Source organism: Caenorhabditis briggsae, assembly GCF_000004555.2.
Source record: "Caenorhabditis briggsae complete genome, chrX, whole genome shotgun sequence".
NCBI lineage: Eukaryota > Metazoa > Nematoda > Chromadorea > Rhabditida > Rhabditidae > Caenorhabditis > Caenorhabditis briggsae.
The window spans coordinates 19,807,568-19,828,143 of record NC_013491.2 but is presented as its reverse complement, the minus strand read 5'-3'; the positions used below and the strand labels follow the sequence as shown (position 1 = coordinate 19,828,143).

The window sequence follows — 20,576 nt, the reverse complement described above, 5'->3', positions numbered from 1 at the left end:
TAAAAGAGGAAATTTTCAGAGCTTCGGGGGTCCAACGTCCGCCAATTTTCAGAAAAATACAGTGAAACAAATGAAATAAATGCAATTTTTCAGAACTTAGTTGCTTTTTGAGTCAGCAGAGCGGATTTCCAATTTAATCTGGCTGTTTATAATTAATCCTAGCTGAAAAAACCTTACCTGCAAAGCCTTCCGACAGCGTTCGTGTCGATTTATGAGGCCTAGGTGCTAAAAATCGCATTTCTGAAACCGCTGACTGTATTCAGAATAGGAGCTTTTGAAAAATGTTAAATTGAATTTACTTTAACAGTTTATTACGGTTAAATCGAAAAAGTGCCACGAAATGTACATGGTAGGGTACGTTCGAATGTCTGGAAGGGAGTTTGGGACAGTGGTAAGCATTGTTTATGAACATTTTTACAGATTTTTTTTACAGGACGAGGTTTTATGGATACAGAGCTAGCATGAATACATGAATACAGAGCTAGGATGATGTAGGAGCAGACGTAAAAAAAGCAAAACCAAAACTTAATGATTGAGAACTTATGTATGCTGGGTTGGATTTTGAACGCCTCTCTCGAATTGGATAGCTGGTCTCTCGGAGTTGCGAATCTTCTCCTCGGTTTGTTCTCTCTTAATCAAGAGCTTCTTTGCCAGACGCCTTCTGATATTCTCGTTCTCAGTCTCAACGTGTTCGATTTCTCTTCTCTGCATTTTGCGAGCATCCCGACCTTGCTTGTTGAGGATGTGGATGCTTTCGAACTTGTTCATCCCCATTCGCTCATGAGCAGCTTTCATTTCGCGTGTGATGCGAGCTTGGACTTGATTGAGAGCTTGCTTCTTGTTTTGTAGACGGGTGTTGAGGAAGCGTTCCAAGTGACGATCGATTTTGCGCTCCTCCTTGTCAACTTGGTGCTGAAAATTGGTTGAATCATGGATTGACACACATTCTTCGGGGTTTCGTTGTAACGTCATTGACTACTAATTTTTGCATGTGGACTTGAACAAGATTAGAAACTTCAGTAGCAGTAGCATAGTTCAGGCTGAACCAGTTGTTCAGATTGCAAAATGCTTTGAATTTTCTTGATTTTCGTTATTCAACGCGGATTTTCAAACTGTTGGTTGAGATTCTGATATGATAAACGCAGCGGGCTACAAAACTACGGCATTTTCCGGGAAGAACGGTCCCAAGGAGGGACCGCCGGTCTCATCATCAGACCGACCGTCCCAAGGATGGACCGCCGGTCTCATCATCAGACTGACGGTCCCCACAAACTTTCAATATTCTGACTACGGATAGAGAGACAATGATCAGAACACTGAGACCACGATTAGATCATTTGAGGCCGTTATCAGAATTCGTTGGTCCGGCAGTCCGATGATGGGGCCGCCGGTCCCACCGTGGGACAGAAAACACCACAACTATGATGTCGATCGCCTTATTTTTTATGATGGATTATGGCTCAATGAACGGCTCTAGCATCTCTAGGACCAGCCTTCTATTGTTTTCCGTTTTCTAATCCTTAAATACTCACCAAGTAAAGCTCCATGACAGTCTTCCCCTCGCACCATTTCTCCTCGTTGTGCTGCTTGCTAGTGCGACAAAAGACACACTTTCCCTTCTTGTCGACAACTTTCTTTCCAGCAATCAGAGCCTTGACCATCTGGTCGATAGCGTGGCGTTGAAGGCAGATCTTGAAGAAGTCGCTCTCCCGCTTCTTCTGAAAAAAGGGATTTATTTATAGTCTGATCATTTTTGAAGATTTAATGATAATTTTGAGTTTAGTAGTAACTATCAAAGTTAGCTTCTACAAAAATACTTACATCTGCTTCTGGCATGCGCTCCATGGCATCGCAGCAGTAAGCTCCCTCTTCGTAGTTGCAAATTTTGAGACAAGTCATGCAGTGAAGATCCCCACGAAATCCGTCCATTTCCAAGACGAAGACATTGTCGTTATTGGTAGAACCCTCCTCAGCAGGCATCGCCTAAAAAAATGAGATGGATTATGCCGAAAAAATTACGCTGAAATATATAAAAAGTGATAAAAAAGATCCCAAATAAGCAAAGTAAACGTTCATATGCATCAAAAACAGTGCGCGTCGCGGTCGCAGTCGCAAGCGTAGCGGTCGTCCTTGTAAGAGCGTTGTAAATAGAGAGATTTAGAGAAAAGTGAGCCGTGTGGAAGAGAAAAAAGGAGACGAGGGCCGCAGAATTGATCAGCCAACCTCTCTATTGTTATGCATTTTCAAGAGACGAGATGAAGAGGAAGAGGCAAAATGGGAGGCGGGAGGATTACACACTATACATATGAGACGAAGGACTGGCAAAATGAATAGAAGAAAGATAACGAAGGACAAATTCCGATAGCCAACATTTTAGGACAATAGTTAAGATAAAAAGAGAAGAAAAATCTCAAAAACGACATGAAAACAATGAAAAGTCTGTCGGATTCCCATAGGACTGAGTCTGAACCAATGAATCTTCCAAACACTCTCTAAAACTGCCAACAACGACAAAACGCAATAGTAACTCCAAAATCGCGATTATCTGTGTTTCAAAATGATTATCGATGAAATTATTAAAAATTAAGACGTTTTTAACTGTAGCGGTTTTGAGGCGGGCCTCGTGAATCGACACGAGCGCCGATCGCGGAGTTTTCATGTGCGAGTTATTTTTTCGATTTGAAATTTGGTTCCAACATTTTTTCATCTGAAACTTCTGAATTTATCTGAAAATGAAAATCTGAAAATTTGGAAATTCAAGTTATTTTCGAATAGTTATTTGACTTTATTCTTACCGGATAGAAATAAAACAAATGACAATACAAAGTCTGAATGACCGAAACCATTTGAATGTACGAATCTACAGTAGGGTTATCTATAAGCACTTTTGAACACTAATTTTAACTTTGTTTTGAATTTTTGAAATAATTGTCTCATCGGATTGTAACTGGGAAAGTGCAAAAAAGAATAAGGTGTCTATGAGGGTAAGAAAATGATCAACATTCGCTTTTTGTAAGGCAAGTAATCTAATCAAAGGTACAAATTGAAACATTCTGTTTGTTGAATAAGCAAAAGAACTAATTTGATGGGTGAATAGAGAGGAAAAGATGCTAATAAAATTGAAAGTATACATTTTATATGAACATTCACTTAATTTCCGCAACCACATCCACAAGCACGACGTTTTCTTAATCTGGTGCTTCTTGGCACTGCTGATCTTGCTGCCACGGCTTTCTTAGCTTTCGAAGCTTCTAATCTGGCAATTCTTGCAGTTTTCGCAGCTTCAGAGGCTCTTCGTTGGCTTTCTGCTTCTCTTCTAGAATATTCTTGTTCGATCAAGAACTGCACACCTTGTCTATTGATTGGTAATGGGCAAAGGACCTCTTCGGCGGAGCGATTGGTGTCTCCCTTTTTCAAGTAATACAGAAAAGAGTCATAAATGAGAGTGGTGACCGCAGATAGGTAGTCTTGATACTGCTCCACAAAATGCTCCTCGATTTCGTTGAAGAACAAATGACGATTGTTGGATCCAATGTATGGTGGTTCTCCTTCAAGGATTCTTTGTTTTCGTTGCTCCTTGATATCCTCAATATGGCTATCAGTAACATATTCTTGGAATAGAAATCCCAGCTTTTCATATGACGAGAGCATGCAGTTGAAGAAGACTCCAGTTTCTTGCTGAAATTTACACAATTTTTGATTGTAGGACAGAATTTCAACTTACAACATATCTTTGAAAACGCTCGCTGTGTCTGCTACATGCTCTGATATGTCTTCTCAAGGTTTCTCTATCTGGTAAAGTTGTATTGCAGAGTCCGCACTCCAGAACTGGCCCCTGAGATGCGCCACAGAAGAGAGCGACCCGTTGTTGGAACATTAGAAGGCGATTGGCGTGCTTGTGGACTTCGTGCTGGAAAATTTAAACTTTAACTGATTAAAAAAAAGATTTGTGTATCCTTGTAAACCGGGCTTACGCGGGCATTGCCACATATCTTTCAACATTAAATATTCTTGAACCAACTAAATCAGATATGATAGAACCCAACAAGTACTACAAACTGGTACTAGATAAAGTGGCCGGGCTGGACCTTTTTTTTGGTTCATTTCGTCTGCAACTTTGTTCATAGACAAGATAACTTTCTTACCATATTATCATTTTGTAGTACTCCTTGAGTTGTATCATATCTGATTTAGTTGGTTCAAAAATATTGATTCTCAAAAAAGCAATGGCGAATTCCGCAAAAGCCTGGTAAAGGCCCGGTTTACAAGTATAGGTTTTTGGAACATACATGAGTGTCATGTTCAACACCACGAAGGCACTGATCCGCATGTACAGCAAACTCAATTTCATCGTCAAATAAAACATCACAGCCAGAACATTGAAGACTGTGGATAGCTGAAAAAGAGATTTCAGTTTTTCAGAAAATGGAAAGGTTTTACCTAGTTGATCACCAATGGTGTCAATATCAAGTGGTGTCGAATAAACTGCGTAAGCTCGTTCGGGGATATCATCATATATCATGATTTTCCCTGTAAAGATGTGATCATTTGATTGGGCTGGTATCAGCTGTGGATCAAAAAAAAAGACAGACGAGATAAGAGACGTGTGATTGAAAATAATGAATGGCAAATAAGAAAGGGAGAAGAAAACGAAGAAGAAGGCGGAGTACGTGAGAACAAGGAAGTCACGAGAGAAACCGATTAGCAGTGAAAAGATAGAGAACGTCAGCTGGGGCCCCATGGCGGAAGCAGACAAGGAAGACACCCGAATTTTTTGTTTTGCTTTGTTTTTTTCTTGGGCTGAAAGAAGGAAAAAAAAGAAGAAAGTAAAAACATCACTAATCGGAAAAAAAAAGTTGGCAGAAATGAGAAAGTTGAGAAGATACCAAGACTACGGTAGAAGGGATATTTACAAATTTTCATATATTCCGAAAGTCTTTTTGACAGCCGATATATTATATAAAATCCGAATCGGCGAAAACGGGGAAGTGAGGCAACGGACAAAAAAAACAAGCCCGCATAAACGGGAAATATGACGGGAAAGGCATACGATTTGTTATCGGAGGCAGCGAGAAGAGAGTACGAGAACAAAAAAATGCGACACCGACCCGCCAGAATAAGAAGAATGAAATGAAAATTCCGGTGTATGTTTCTGCCAATGGGTTTTTTTCAGTCACAAGGAAAGTAACAAAAAGGAGATGGGAGAACTGGTTCATTAGCGGAAGCATTGGCAAACAGTTTGCAAAATGGGCCGGAAGGACAAAGAGAACAGAGTTCGGAGGAGAAGTGGCATGACGTACTTGCACGGGGAACTTTTTGTATTTTGTTTAATGACGTATACGGGAAAAGGGAAAGTTTGGCGAATCATATGTTCGGGAGAAACTTGCTGAACTAGGGAAAAAAGGTGGGGAGATCCCAGAAAACTACATTACAGCTGTTCCTCTAATAGAAGCCTATCCATACCAGCAACGTCAAGCTCAATTATCTATGTTCCTGTCGATGAAATCAAAAATTTGTTAACTGATAAATTGCTTATCATATTATATCCAATTTTTTATAAGTTGGCATACTTTTGATATATTTTACAATAATCCAAATAAGGGAGCTCAAAGTAAGTGGATTGGGTAATTGAAGGAAATACTGTTTCCATCCTCCCTGTTTCAAAAAATATCTCACACTTTGACCTCAATTATCTTGATTCCTGTTGTAGATATCCAAAAGTTGTCAACTAATAACTTGTTTATAATATTATTACTAACATTTTATTAGTTGACATATTTCTGATATCTTTCACGGGAACCGAGATAACTGAGCTCAAAGTTGAAGGCTGAAATGAGCTTATATTAAAGGAAGTACAGTATTTTTTACCTTTGACCTTATTATCTCGATTCGATTCCTGTCAAAAATTTACAAAAGTTGTCAACTGATCAATTGTTCACTATAATATCACCAACATTTTAGCAATTAACACATTTTGGATATCTTGCATTCAATCTCTAAGTTATAATACAAATGTCAATCTGATAATAGTTTGTAATCACTTTCGATTACGACAAAACCTCTTATCATGAAAAGTAAGATAACCAATTGAAACAAAAATCGACCAAAAGTAAGCCACATGTCACAAGACAGTTCAACTAATCTGCCTCCTAATTGCTGACAACACACCGAAATTGGGCGTGTTTTCAACTTTCTCTCCTCGTCCCATCCACCCACATTCTTATCATATTTATATCTCAGCTATCACTCATCAAGATCTTTTGACGATAAGGAAAGTTTCAAAAGGAATGGGGTCAGTAATACAAAATCTCAAGGTTACCTTTTTGCAAGATAGGCAAAGAACGTTCATTCTTCTTCGTCTTGCAACGACTAGCAGATGAGATTAGTTTAATAATCGGCACACAAGGAAGAGACACTGTAGGGAAGAAACGAACAACTGGAAAGGCAGCAAGATGGTAGATAAGACTACACAGGTTAGATGGTTCTCCAGTGTTACAACTCAATGTGTTTACTCGCATTGTAGAGTGTCTATGGTACTAAGGGACCAACTGTTTCTTTCAACGATGTAAAGTTAGAAGGCTAAACAGCCGGATAGTTTGCATACAGAGAGTCAAATTTGAAAAACTATGCATTTTAAGTTTGCGTGTGCATTTTTAATTACACTATTCTTAATTTTACTAGAAAGCTATCGAGATTGGGATATCTAAAAACTATTACAATCTCATTTGAAAAACAATTAACTGAAAATGTGATTTTAGCAATCTCATTCCAGGTTTTTCTCAAATTACTGTATATTCTATAATTAAAGCCAGCGCAACCCGTCAATTTTGAGCTGAATTATCTCGATTTCTGTGAAAGACATCAAAATTTTGTTAACTGATAAAATATTGGTTATATGAGGATAAATAATTCAGCAGTTGACAAAATACTGATATCTTTCACAAAAATTTAAAGGATTGAATTTAAAATTGACGGTTTGTCTGGTTACTCATCTTCCCTAAACAAGCCCCTCGTCTGATAACTCTAAAAAAAATGAGAAGCGAATAAAGCCCAAAAAAAAATAAGAACTCCTAAAAAACTGAATCATTGAAGTCATCAAGCAAGAGCATCTGCACTGCCATGCAAGAGGTGCGGGAGGGCAAAACTGAAGATCGATGTTTGCCTTTTTCTCGTGTCCTTTCTCCTCCCACCCGCTCTTTTTCATTCGTATCGCACTTCCCGGAGGAGCATGCAAAGAACGAAAAAGTAAAAAGAGAAGCTCGGAAAAGAAAAAGAAGAGAAATAGAAGATACTAAAACTCCGGGGCGCCTCTGGTGGAGCGCATTTGTCTCGGGTCGCGAATGTGGGTGTGAAACCAGATTAGAGGATTTTCAACAAGAGAAAGGCAGAGATAATCGGAGAGAGGGGGAATGGCAGAAGTACGTGTGTGTAATGCGAAGATTGGCGAGAAGAGAGGTATGTGATGAGAGGAAGATACAACAGTTGAAAAGCGTGTAACAAAACCAGGGGTTGATCTTTGAAACCGAAAAAAATCGATTTAAAAAATCAAGAACCTCGAAAAGATTCCTGAAATTTTTTTTTTTGAAAGATCGGGTTTCCGAAAAATTTCCCAAAATTATATTTTCGAAAAATCAAGTTTCTGAAAAATTTGGAAGAAATCAAGAAATTGGCTACTTTTCAATTTTGGTCTCTTTATACAAATTTATGCAGGGTTTTGCTGATTTTTTGGTTTATGATATTTAATCCATTTTTGTGAAAATCGACAAAAAACGAAACATTTATGTTGGGAAAAGTTTTTTGATTTTTTTCAGGAGAAATTAAAAACCGGGATTCTCCAACTCACTATTTGAAAAACTCTGATTTTTTACATACGAAAATTTTTTTACATACTTTTTTTTTTTTATATACGAAAAACTTTATTTTGAAAAGAAATGTATGTACAATTTATCCAACATGGATCAGGAGCATTTTGAAATTGAAGATCGGAAAAAAACGTAAGACATTATAAATCAACAATTTTTTAAATGAAAACGGAACATAATGAGCTTCAAGAAAAGACTTGGAGGGTGAATCAAGGCAAAATCATGTTTAGAGTTCAATTTATTTTCAAATTTTTGCATGGTCAAATAACATGAAGCTGAAAAATTTGAGTAATACAGTATACCGTAAATAGAATGCTCCCAAATCGTCAACTTTGAAAGCACATATCTCATTTTGTGTAAAAGATAATAAAAATGCGCTAACTGACAAAATGTTTGTAATATCATGATAAGCAATTTATCAGCTGATAACTTTTTTATATCTTTGATAGGAACCGAGATATATTGGCTCGAAGTTAAAAGTTGAGGGACCCTTCTATTGCAGGTATTACTCTGTCCTTTAACTTTGAGATCAATTATCACAGCTTCTATTAAAGCTATTAAAAATCTGTCAACTGATAAAATGTTTATCATAATATCACCAACATTTCATTGGTTGATTAACTTTTGATAGCACTTACAGAAACGGAGATAGTTGAACTGAAACTTATAATAACTCAAAACATGATTTGAACCCGATCGACCCACAAGTCCCCGATTCAAGAATCTTTCATCCCTTTTCAAAGTTTTATTCATTCACAATCCAGTCACTCTCGTAAAGAAAATTGCATCCAGTGTCTCATTGAGCAAATTGAAATAATTCGTCCGAACAAAGTCGACACTCTCGGGTTCAATGCTATGTAATTTGAAATCAAAGTACCGAAATTGGTGAGGTCGTCCGGCCTTCTCCAGGTCAACCAGTAATCCCCGATTAGTCTCATCCGCCTCGTGAATCGTGCCCATTTCACGCCAATAAAACGGGTCCGACACATTACGGATTTTGAATCCTGACCCGTAAATTCCCGATCGGATCAATTTGTAGGAATTGAACAGCTTGTTGTAATGGTTTCGAACGTTTTCCACCGACGGCGCCATTTGCAACTGGAAATTGTTCCAAATAAGTCTTAATCCTTGAATTGGTTTCTTACCATGAACTCATCATGAACTTTCTGATACTCTGGGCACAGTTTCACATGATACTTAATAAGACTTGGGTCGAAATCTGTTTCATCGTCCGTAAGAACGCTAGGTTGGTTCCGCTTGTCCTTTGCTACTTCTTCCGTTCGATACAAGAACTGACACTTGCACATCCGACATGTGACGATAGCCAAATGTCCAGCTATTCGACTATGGGGATCTTGATGGACTCCAGCAAATGGCTCCATGTGAAAAGGAAGCCTAGTGCTTGTCCTTGTGGGGTTCATACCGCTCGTTCCTGCTTCGTACATGTCTTTGAGTGACAGCATTAAGGCATTCGTGTGATATTGAGAGATCTCCTGCAAAAAAAGCAAAAGTAGTTTTTTCTTTAGAAGTTTGAAGATGAAGTGGGGAATTTACTATCAGGCTACACGCATACATATTTAAAAGGGAATTTTCAAAAGATCGAGGTTCTTCACGGATCACTGAAAGGATTCCGGAAGTCGTATGGAATTGAATGGTCACTTGAACTTTTAAAATGAATCACTTTCCTTTATTTTGAGTTTGTCTACACTTCATGGTCCGTTGAACTCAGATTTCTGATGTATGGTATGTGCATCAACATCAAATTTTACTTATTTGCTGTAAAAACCGTCTAATAGGAAGTTTATCTACCGTAAATGCTCTGATAGAAGCGCATCCTATACGTGCCCTTTGAGGTTAATTATCTCGATTCATGTGGAAGATATCAAAAGAGTGCCAATTGGTGAAATATGGGTAATATTGAAATAAATAGTTCATCAGTTGAAATATGTTTGATAATTTATAAAGGAACCGAGATATTTCAGCTCAAGTTTGAAGTGCTGGGCTTCGATTTGAGCAATTATGTCCATGTAGTCATCTACTTTGAGCGAATTTATCTCGGTTCCTGTGAAAGATATCAAAAAGTTGTCAACTGTGAAAATGTTTCCAATGTTATGATAAATTTTTTAACAGTTGACTATTTCCCGAAATTTTGCACGGGAATCGAGTTAAATTGGCTCAAAGCTGATATTCTCAAAGAATTCTTTTTGAGTGTATACGGCAACTTGTCGTTAAAGAATTATGAGTTAAAGAATTATTTTTTGAATATAATTGTTCATCATTTCAGAATCAAAAATTATCTCAAATCAACAAGTGCTTGTTACCGTATTACTGTATCTTAAAACTTCTAAGAGAAAACACGAAATAAAGTATTCCACATTCTAACGTTAGCCTTCTAACGTTAAAAGGTTCTGTCGAACCGTCGACGTTGAGCTTAATTATCTCGTCTTCTGTGGGAGATATCAAAAATCTGTCAACTGATAAAACGTTTACAATATTATTATTAATATTTAACAAGTTGGAAATTTTTTATATCTGTAACAGGAACCGAGATAAATTGGCTCAAAGTCGGGCTTCTCCTTTTACACGTTTTGCAGTATGGCATAATTTTTCCGTGTTTACAAATTTCAACATTGTTAAGTTAAAAAGTTAATGCCCAGAGTGGTTCTTATCTTGCAAAAAAAAAATGGAAACTCATTTTAGATGAACTCGCTCTGAAAAAATGAATCCACGAGCCATCCAAATGAATAAGCTTAATTATCACTCACGTATTCTTGCACATTACTCCTATTCGGTTGTCCCGAACAATCCTCATTATGACCCTTCATCGTTGGAAAATCCGTGAATCGACTGCTACACAACGCACAACTGATAACGTTGTTTTCGGACTGAATGATCTCATCCAGTACTTCCTCTTTCATCTCTGTCAGGAGAATTGGGATCTTGTAGTTCGGACGAAGTCCCCCAGGTACACAATCCTCAAAACCATCGTCTTCCTCACCAGGACCATCGTTGATGTGTTTGTCACCCATCTGAAGAATATCATGAATTGATTAGAATAAGGATTAAGCGAAAAGAAAGAAACAGAATTTGTTACGAAATTGATTTCTAATCGATTTATAGTAGACAGGAACAAAAATTCTAAGATGGTGAACTAAGAACCGAGAAAGAAAGAAAAAAAAAGAGAGAGAGAGAGACAAAAAACAATCAATTGTGTTTATCAGAGGTTCCAAGACAGAACGAAAGGTAAGTATATATAAGTGGACACAGGATAACCCTCGGCGAGAACAGCAAACCAAGTGAGTGTGAGGGACCTAACAACAACAACAAAAAAAAGAGACCCATGCAAGACTTCCACTCATCGACACATAGACACACTACGCACACTCCGTGACGAACGAGTGGATGGAGCTCATGGCTCATTCAAATAAAAAGCGGGTGCGTGGCGGTTGTCAGAATATGACGAACGGCGGTTTTGGCGAGTGGGAGAAAAAAAGAAGTGGCGGAGAAGAGATGAGAAGAGGAAGAAGAAGAGAATGAAGACGATGATGAGGATGATGGAAAATATATACAATTAATGGATGACATTTTTTGAAGGACACAAAGGATTATGCAATTTTTTCTCTTTGCAGCAATGCGTGGGCATTGTCTTGATGGAAAAAAGAATTGAATTCGATATCTTTTGATGAAATATGTATAATGTCAAAAGTGTATAATGTCGATGAGGATTCTAATAAAATTATCATCGAGTCTTGATTTTGGAGAAAAGTGAAAAAAAAAACATAGTTCTCTATTGTTTGTACTAATCACGAGTAACCTTGTTTGTTCTTAACACTTGTTAATCTGTGGTTGACTAGGTAGTAACAAGGAGTTCCAGATGGTCAGAACAACTTAAGAGAAAAAAATTACGGTAAAACCTGTAATAGAAAAGTCCTCTAATTTTCAATTTTCAGTCAATTTATCTAGATTTTTTAAAAAATTTTCTGAATTTGAATAGTTCTCTAAATTCAAATCAGAAGCAATCAGAAACCGTAAACGTCCTAATAGAAGACAACTCAATCTTTGAGCTCAATTATCTCGATTTCTGTAAAAGAGATTAACATTGTACCAACTGATGAAATGTTGGTCATACTGTGATGAATAATATATCGGTTGACAGTTTTTTGATATCTTTTGGAGGAACCGAGATAATTAAGTTGAAAGTGCAGGTTTAAGATAAAACATTGATAGCTCACCTTATACATGCGCTTTGAGCTCAATTCTCTCGATTCTTGTCAATGATATGAAAAAAGTGTCAACTGATAAATTTTTAATCATAATATCTCATAAAGTGTTTCAGTTGACACATTTTCGATATCTCTTGTAGAAGCCCAGATAATCTAACTTGACCCTTCTATTACAGGTTTTACAATCGTCGCCCACAGAAGAGAATATGTAGTGTGTTTCTTTCCGGAAATTAAAAATGCACCATAAATTCGATATTTTCCTTTTCCCCGGTCATTCATCCTCTTGTTGTTTCCGACTCAGCTACCAATCCATTTCCTCTTCTCCATTCCTTTGAAAAATTGACATCATTTGAGCTTTATAGAAGATGCTGAAACCTCAATTGCCTTTCTTTTGCCTTTACTTTCCTTTTAATTTTTTTCCCTCTCTATTTTTTGTTCATTCTGTAACAAAAACGTCTCATTAGCTGGTTTCATTAGCAGTCCATGTCCTCTTTTTGCTCTTTTTTTGTGCCAGGAAAATTGCTCAAGTGCCTGGCACACCACAGCATCTCTTCTTTTACATTCCATTCCATTCCTTTTGTGCCACTTCTCACCAATTCCTTTCTCCCTTCTGAACGTTTTCTTCTAGAAGCAGATTGTTTTTCACCTAAAGTCCTTGAAAACCGTTGGCGGTTCTAAATGACAAAGTTCATGTAAGACGGAGAAGTGTGATGTCGAATCAGAGATCAAATTGAAAGTGGATAAAAGAGAAAGGTCAATTTCAAAATCCAACAAAATCCACTTTGTTAAATTGGAATTTTTCTTATTATTTTTTCATCTAGCATAATTTTCAGGCGGATGCGATGTTCTGTGCTAATTTCAGTTGAAATATAACCACCATTAACTTCAAGCTCCTAAGAAAACAGTTCACAATACCATCCGTTTTTTTTATTTCTCAAAAAATCTATTTTTTAAATCAAAATCATTGGCTACAATAGAATCCGACCCTATAGATGCGCTTTAAACTTAATTATCTCGGTTTTTTTAAAAATATGAAAAATCTGTCTACTGATAAAATGTTTCTGATTTTATAATGAACAATTTATCAGTTGACAAATTTTTCATATCTCTCGAAGGAACCGAGATAATTGAGCTCGAAGAGCATGGTTGGGATAACAGATAAAAGCCAACCTTGTACGTGCGCTTTAAGATCATTTATCTGGGATCCTATGAGAGATATCAAAAATTTCACAACTGATAAAATATTTGTGACATTATTATAAATGATTTATCTGTTTGATATCTCACAAAGGAAATGAGATGATTGTGCTCAAAGTTGACGGTTTGGGTGGGCTTCTATTTGTGCAAATACGGTAAATCTCAAATTCCCCAAAAAATTTTTCCTATCAACAATTTGTCAAGTGATAAAATATTGGTGATACTATGTTGAATATTTCATCAGTTAAACGTTTTTTGATATCTCTCACAGGAACCGAGATAATTCATCTCAACGTTCAAGAATTGGTTGAGCTTCTATCAGAGCGAATACGGTAGTGATAAATCTCAAAATCCTCAACAAGAGGATACAATTTCAAAAATCTGCTTATCCGTTTAACTAGGGAAAGTTGACCGATTGCTCTCTACGTTCTAGATGCAAGTAGATAATCTTTTCTTATTCCAGCGTGACGAAAAATACACGAAAGCTATTTCAGGAAATTCTAGGAAATTTATTTTCCTGAAAACTATTTTTCTAGACAAGTTTTATTTTCTTCCTTTAACTTTTCACTCGTTGCGCTCCCCAATTTTTCGTGTGTATTTATTCAAACTTTCAACTTGTGCAAAATGCTTTCAACAATCAATTTAACACTGAATACTATTACAAAAAAGACGGTTTGCGTCTTGCAATTTTTTCTATTTTTTATTTTCAATCAATCGCAATCCCCTTTTCTCTTTCTTCCTGATACAAATGGTACCATTCGGTGCTCCTCATGTGCTCTCTTGCTCTCTTGTCTCTCCCCTCCCATTTTGCACTTTCATCAATCTTCATCCTGGCGATTGTATTCAGTAGCACTTTTGATCCTGAGCCGCCCCGCCTGCACCAAAGAGCAACTTGTTTAGAATGACTATTTTTCTTGCCGTCTTACAAATTTCGTTAAAAAAAAGAAAGTTTCCGGGTTCAAAAATCTCCTAAACCATTCCTTTTTCATTGGCATTTTATGAGTTATAACAGAAAAAATCTAGTTCCTTTTCTGGATTCCAAATTCTCTATTTGAAAAATTCTGAATCCCAAAAATACCTTTTTAATCATTCCAAGTGACCTCATCCCGTTTATTTGTCATATTTCATGTTTCTGAATCATTTGAAAATGTGTTCCTTCTTCTTCTGACTAATCCAACTTGAGATTACACAAATAAATGGCACACCTTCTACTTCCTCTCCTCCCTTCATGCCTTTATCTGTCTTAAGGAATGTTTGTGGCACAAAAAAGAAAGAGAGAGAGAGAGAGAGAGAGAGAGAGAGAGAGAGAGAGAGAGAGAGAGAGTACTGGTGAGTTATGTCGTGGTATTGTATGAGTCGAGGAGACATAGAGCACCGAGATGTGAAATGTCACTGGCCGTCCATTCGAAGCGAGATAGAGAACGATAAAGCGAAGGAGGGAGAGAAAAAAGAGGAGAAAAAGAGGGACAGCCTGTGCTCACCGCTCTCTTGTTTCCTTTCTGTCACTATTTCTCTCTCTTTTTAGTTCTATTCACTGTGAATTCTCTCTATTCTCTCTGCGTCTCTCACAGCTGCGACCCACCATTCATTTCCATCAGCCACGTTCAGTTCAGTGAGGACATTGACTCTCTGGTCTCTCCGCGAATCTCGCATCCACTCAATTTTTGCGAATTTCTCTGCCTCACACTTATTTCAAACCGTTTCTCTCGTCCTTCTCCATCTGTTTTTGCCCAACCAAATGCCCCGGCGCCTGCGCACACGAGTGTTGGGACGAAATACGAGTGTCTCTCTCGTTCTTTCACTCTTTTTCCTTTTTCTTCCTCTCTATCTTTCCATTTCAATGTATGTGTGTGTGCAGCGCCTGGCATGGAGAGAAAGAAAAAGAGAAAAAAAAAACGCGAGGCGCCCAGGGATGGCTAAGGGCCCCGCCGCAACCGCCCTATTGATCGTCGTCATCAACTACGGCGACGTCAGCGCCCGACGACGGGCCGACAACGGCACGGACGAGGGTCTTGGCGCGACTTTGACTTCCTGCGGTAGCGAAAGGAGATCAAGAGCATATGCTACCTCTCTACTTTTGTCCTATTGGATAGAATGATGTGGTTAGATGGGAGGCGGCATGTGTACGTGCCCTTTTTGGGTCTATTACTGAACTAACGCCGACTTCCATCTCGTCAACGTTTCTTTTCTTTCCGAATCTCTTTCTGCCAAAAACCTATCCCAAATGTTTTGTTCAAGCCGTATTAAACCTTGCAATCTTCTTCACTGGTTTCAAATTGCGTGTTGTTACTCATATGACTTGCCATCACAAGTTCGCTGAAAACTGAAAACTGTTTAGCTTATCTGATCGTTCCTATCTTGATCCAACTTTTTTTCTACGAATTTTTCCCCTCTTCTCAACTTCTCAGGTTCCGCCTCTCACTCTCAGTTTCACCTTCTTTCAGTCTTCTGCCACTTGACCGTAATTTTCCTTTTGCCATTCTCCTGGTGGAATGTCGGCTGCGAAGCCAGAGAAGGCGCAGGCGCCTCCATTAGCCTCTCAGGCTAATAATTCTGGTCAAGTCTCGCATCAGCAGCAGCAACATCAGCAGCAGCAACCACATCAACCACATCCTCATAACTATCACCAAGGCCAAGTAGTTTACCAACAGCCGTACAACAATCATATGCAGTCTTATCAACAACAAGGACCTCCAGTTTGGAATCAGCCACCGCAGAGTGCTGTGAGTTTTCTCTTCCATTTTTGAAAAGTTGTTCATCTAGCTATTCAGGTGCACTATGTTCACTATGGTCCACAACAAGGTGAGCCTGTAAATTATCAAGAAACAGGCAAAGTGCAAGGATACAATCATTATGGAACGGTCCATTTTACGCAGCCAATGGATAATGGAGGAATGATGATGGGTGACAATTCAGCAGGATACGGCCCTCAACAATATGTGAGTGGTCAATTCATACCTATAATACCGGTCAATAAGTTATAGAAAAACATTTTTTCGGTTGATTTTCATTTTGAGCATTTTCCGCAACCTGAAGAACCGCTGTCAAGTGTCGGATCACTTTGAAAATTTTGGAGGTTAACAGATCTAGACTAAAAACATGCATTCACAGAATTTTTCAAAAAATCCCAGTTTCAGCTATTTGCCGATTTCTGGGACACTCTCTTTGCTATGTCTGTACTGAAAATGCGCAAAAAACAGGTGTCCTTCAGAAAACCGCAAATATCTGAAAAACTAGGAATTTAGAAAAAATTGGTGACTGCAAAGTTTTCAACCTAGATCTGTTTTACCCCTTCCTAAATTTTCAAGGTGGTCCGACTCTTGACTGCCGAGCTCCAGACTTCTGAAAATGACCAAAAATCAACTGAAAAATACGTTTTTCCTATCTTATTGGAGCGATGTGATCACTCCTATTCATTGCGATTTTTCAGTCTCAAACGTGGTATCCACCGGGCTCACAACAGCAAACGACCCAATTCATTCCGACTTATGCGACCACTTTCAACGTAGCTAATGTGAGTTTGAGAAAAAGAAGAAAAAAACTAGGGAAAAACATATTGTTCCGTTTTTCAGACTCATTAGTACATCTGGAAAATGTTAGTTGAATAGTGTTCAACATTGTAAACCAACCTCCAAAACCAAATCAAAAATTTATTTTTCTTCAGGATCCTGCCTACCACCCCGATCATCCGATGAACCGTCCAAATGGACAACGCCAGGATGAGTATCAAAGCGGTAACGAGTCAACATCGGCTAACTATATGCAATTCGTTCCGTTTGTGGCTCCAATCGTGGAGAGCCAGGCTCACGCATCGGCTTCCTACACTGCCAACTGGGTCAGCTCCACATCAAGCATTCCACCGGAAATGAAGGATAAACCGGAGGTACTTTATCACGTTATGCGGAAAGTTGTTTTAGAAAATCCTACTGATGTCTTACTTTTCCGAGAATTTTTTTTTAATTTAAAAATGTATTTTTCAAGAATTCTCAGGCTCGCTCAGGGACAGGATCGGGCCTGTTTATGCTTGGTACGACCAGGCTCGATCGTGCCCAAACCAGACTGGGCCCGGTCAGGCTCAATCAGGACCAAGCCATGTTAAGCTCGATCAAGAGTAGACCCGGTCTGTCTCTACCATGCTCGATTAGAGCCAGGCTCGGTTAGGCTCGACCAGGCAAGTTCAGGCACGGTCATGACTAGGCCCGATCAGGATCGGTCAGAACAAGATCTGGTCAGGTCCGGCCCGGCCCGATCAAATTGAGACCCGGTCATGCTAGGTCAAACTCAATGAGACCAAGGCTCCGTCAAGCTTGGTTAGGCTCGGTCAGGTATGATCAGGACCCGGCACTATCCGGCTCAATCAGGACCCGGCACTATCCGGCTCAATCAGGACCCGGCACTATCCGGCTTAATCGGGACCATGATCGGTCAGGTTCGAGCAGGCTAGGTCAAGCTAGATGAGGACCATGCTTGGTCAAACTTGGTCAGGTTCGGTCAGGCGCGGCTAGGATAAGGCCCTATCAGACTCGATAAGAAACAGAGCCGGTCAAGCTGTGCAGCCTATTTCAAGCTTGATCAATCTTGGTCAGACTTGGTCAGGCTTGGTCAGGCTTGGCCAGGCTCGGTCAAGCTCGATTAGGACTAGCCTCGGTCAGGTCTGAGCCTACAGTAATTTTTGATTATTTTTCAAAAAATGTTCGAAGCCTATTGAAAAACTCTGCAAAAGCTTGCAAAGAACGTATCGTCGTTAAAAAAAGTTTTCATTTAAAAAAAAATAGAAATTTTCTGACAATTCTAATTCTTTTTCGAATATGAAAAACCATGGCCAGCCAGGATGGGCCGGGCTTTAGCAAACTTGGGGCACGCGGGGGATTTTTATGTATGCTATCAGTTAGCACCAAAGCCAATTTCAAAATTTTTAATAAAATTAATGTAAATCTGTTACACAACCAAATAAGCTGTTGCTTCTTGTGTGGTAAATATTATAGATAATTAATTAATTGCAAAAATCTTAAAGACTACTGAAACTGCTTTGATTGCTTTCGTGTCGGTTTACGTAGACACACGCCACACAATTGGAACATCATGAAGCGAAATCTATTTCTATAAATTCATTGCAGTTGTCTGAACCTAATTTAGATATTTAAACAAGCGACGGCTTCACTTTGTCTCATTTTTTATCTGCATCTCAAAAATTGTTTACTTTCCAGGAAAATTGCTTCCACAATGACGACGGTCCTCGCTCGTCCAGTCAAATGAATGGCGAAAATTGGACGGATCGCGAGAATCACATGTCACCATCCACCACGCAACAGCCGTTCCAATTGCCTCAGCAGTCACGGCCGTCACCATATGTTGAGAAGGACAAAGCAGCGTCGCAAATCACAACAAAAACGTCTAAAAGTGCAAAAGGAGAGAGGTGGGTGTATTGTGTGAATTTTGAGTGAAGTAATTGTGTGTTTTTGTTCAGAAGCGAGGAAGGCCGAGAATTGACATTTGACGAGAGATTGGAGAAAGCTCGTATGCAGAAGACAAGAGCTGAGAACAAGGGAACCAATGGGGAATCCAGTTCCCATCTTGCGGCACAGCATGGATCCAACCAAGCTGTCTCTCCATCATCCGGGAACACTCCACGCTCATATGGCCAACGAAAAGAGTATTCTGGACCACCAAGAAGCAATGGCGGAGGATACCAAAATAATAGCAGCCAGAATAATATGAGAGGTGGAAACAATCAGGCGCGTGGTGGTGGTAGTGGTAACCATAACTACAACGGAAACAACAATGGCGGAGGAGCCGGAGAGCAGTATCCACGGAAGCAGCAGCAGCAGCAACCACAGCAGTATCATCAACAACAACAGCATCCAAATGCAAACCAAGGACGGGATAGAAACAACTCAAAACGGGTGAATGACTACAGTGCTTATCGTTATGAAGTGAGTGAAGACGTTGTTGAAATAGGGTCATGCAGAGCAGTCGCGGCAGCAAAAAAATGAGTTTTCTTGGTCATTTGTTGATCAATGTGGACAAGCAAGGCGTGTCAAGCCAAGCGATGATAATTCCATGCGCCTTCAACGTTGAATCGATTTGAAAGCTCAAAATTAAGGAACATGGAATCTCTTGCAAAGGCCTTGCTGGGCTCGCTATGCTTGTTAAGGAGGACAAGCAAATGGCCTAGAAAACTCCTGAATTGTTGGATGTTGCGGCAGCAGCAAATTGCTTCGCTCTGATTAAGGATAAAACCAGCAGTATGCTCGTTCGCTTTTCTCTGAATAACTCCGATACTGTTCTAATTGTTCTCATTTTCAGAACAATCAAAATAACTCATCATACAATCAACGAAACATGCAACAAAATCAGGTGGTACCGGAGTTCGGCCGATCGCCAAACTACAAAGGAAAGAATCCTCGTCCTTATCGTGGAGGATACCAGGGACAAGGACTTCAACATCAGCAACCACCACCGCCTCCACAACAACCCAACGAAGGAGTTAACCGTTATCAAGGAGCCCCACAAATCATGAATCCTCAAGTGATGTCCACGATGAACGCTTTCCAGAACACCCACATCGGAAACGTGCCACTAGGAGGCCATAGAGCTCCACTTCTCCCAGGACCATTTGGAATGACACGTCCGCCACAGATTCAGCAGGATGCCAAATTCCATAACACATGGCTCGATGCAGCAAGCTGTCCTATGCCACTAGCTGCTGTAATGAGTATGGACACAAGATTCGGAGGATTCGCTCCATCTTATCGTGGTCGTGGACGTGGAGGTGCTGGTGGATTTGCTATTCGTGGAGGCTTTCGGGGGACATATGAGAATCCAAGGTACACTGGAAGGCCTGCTGCGGAGCCGGTGATAGCAACGCCGAGAGTTGTTAAACAGAATGATTCTACGAAACCTGATGAGACTCAGCCCGAAAAAGCAGAAGAAAAAGTGGAGGCAAAAGAGGAGTCAGAAGTTGAGAAGAAAGTTGAGGAGCCAGCAGAGGATGCTCAGCCTGAGACAAAGCTAGAGACTCCATCAGAGGTCAAGCCAACAGTTACTATCAATATCCAACCGGAAACTCCAAAACACAATGCATCCGAAGAAAAGAAGAAAGACGAACATAAATATTCTGAAAAAAAGTAAGCTGTCCGAAAATTTTGATAATATCGGAAAATTCATTTTCAGACCTGCCAATAAAGCCAATGAAGATAAGACCACTGATGAGAGTGCGTCGGATGTCGGATCGACATAGATATTTTCATAATTTTTTATGATATTTGCAATTACATTTTATATGTTTTTGTGC

General features: G+C 39.3%; 4 protein-coding genes across 4 annotated transcripts; 1 reads left to right on the top strand and 3 right to left on the bottom strand.

Moving 5' to 3' along the window:
• Positions 1-540: 540 nt before the first annotated feature.
• On the bottom strand, positions 541-1,980 carry CBG07334 (the record flags this gene model as incomplete). Its single annotated transcript, XM_002645636.1, has 3 exons — positions 541-912; positions 1,533-1,718; positions 1,822-1,980. 3 exons carry the CDS (start codon positions 1,978-1,980, stop codon positions 541-543), a joined length of 717 nt encoding a protein of 238 aa, XP_002645682.1.
• A 1,170-nt stretch (positions 1,981-3,150) lies between these two features.
• CBG07335 lies at positions 3,151-4,522 on the bottom strand (the record flags this gene model as incomplete). Its single annotated transcript, XM_002645637.1, has 4 exons — positions 3,151-3,678; positions 3,725-3,910; positions 4,290-4,396; positions 4,441-4,522. 4 exons carry the CDS (start codon positions 4,520-4,522, stop codon positions 3,151-3,153), a joined length of 903 nt encoding a protein of 300 aa, XP_002645683.1.
• A 4,093-nt stretch (positions 4,523-8,615) lies between these two features.
• Positions 8,616-10,891, bottom strand: CBG28095 (the record flags this gene model as incomplete). Its single annotated transcript, XM_045240630.1, has 3 exons — positions 8,616-8,960; positions 9,008-9,355; positions 10,628-10,891. The coding sequence occupies 3 exons, from the start codon at positions 10,889-10,891 to the stop codon at positions 8,616-8,618; spliced, it is 957 nt and encodes a 318-aa protein (XP_045098681.1).
• A 4,883-nt stretch (positions 10,892-15,774) lies between these two features.
• On the top strand, positions 15,775-20,522 carry Cbr-pqn-39 (the record flags this gene model as incomplete). The annotated part of the gene is made up of 8 exons (XM_045240629.1): positions 15,775-16,005; positions 16,054-16,221; positions 16,713-16,796; positions 16,947-17,165; positions 18,490-18,698; positions 18,750-19,227; positions 19,589-20,409; positions 20,456-20,522. The coding sequence occupies 8 exons, from the start codon at positions 15,775-15,777 to the stop codon at positions 20,520-20,522; spliced, it is 2,277 nt and encodes a 758-aa protein (XP_045093556.1).
• Between the last annotated feature and the right edge of the window lie 54 nt (positions 20,523-20,576).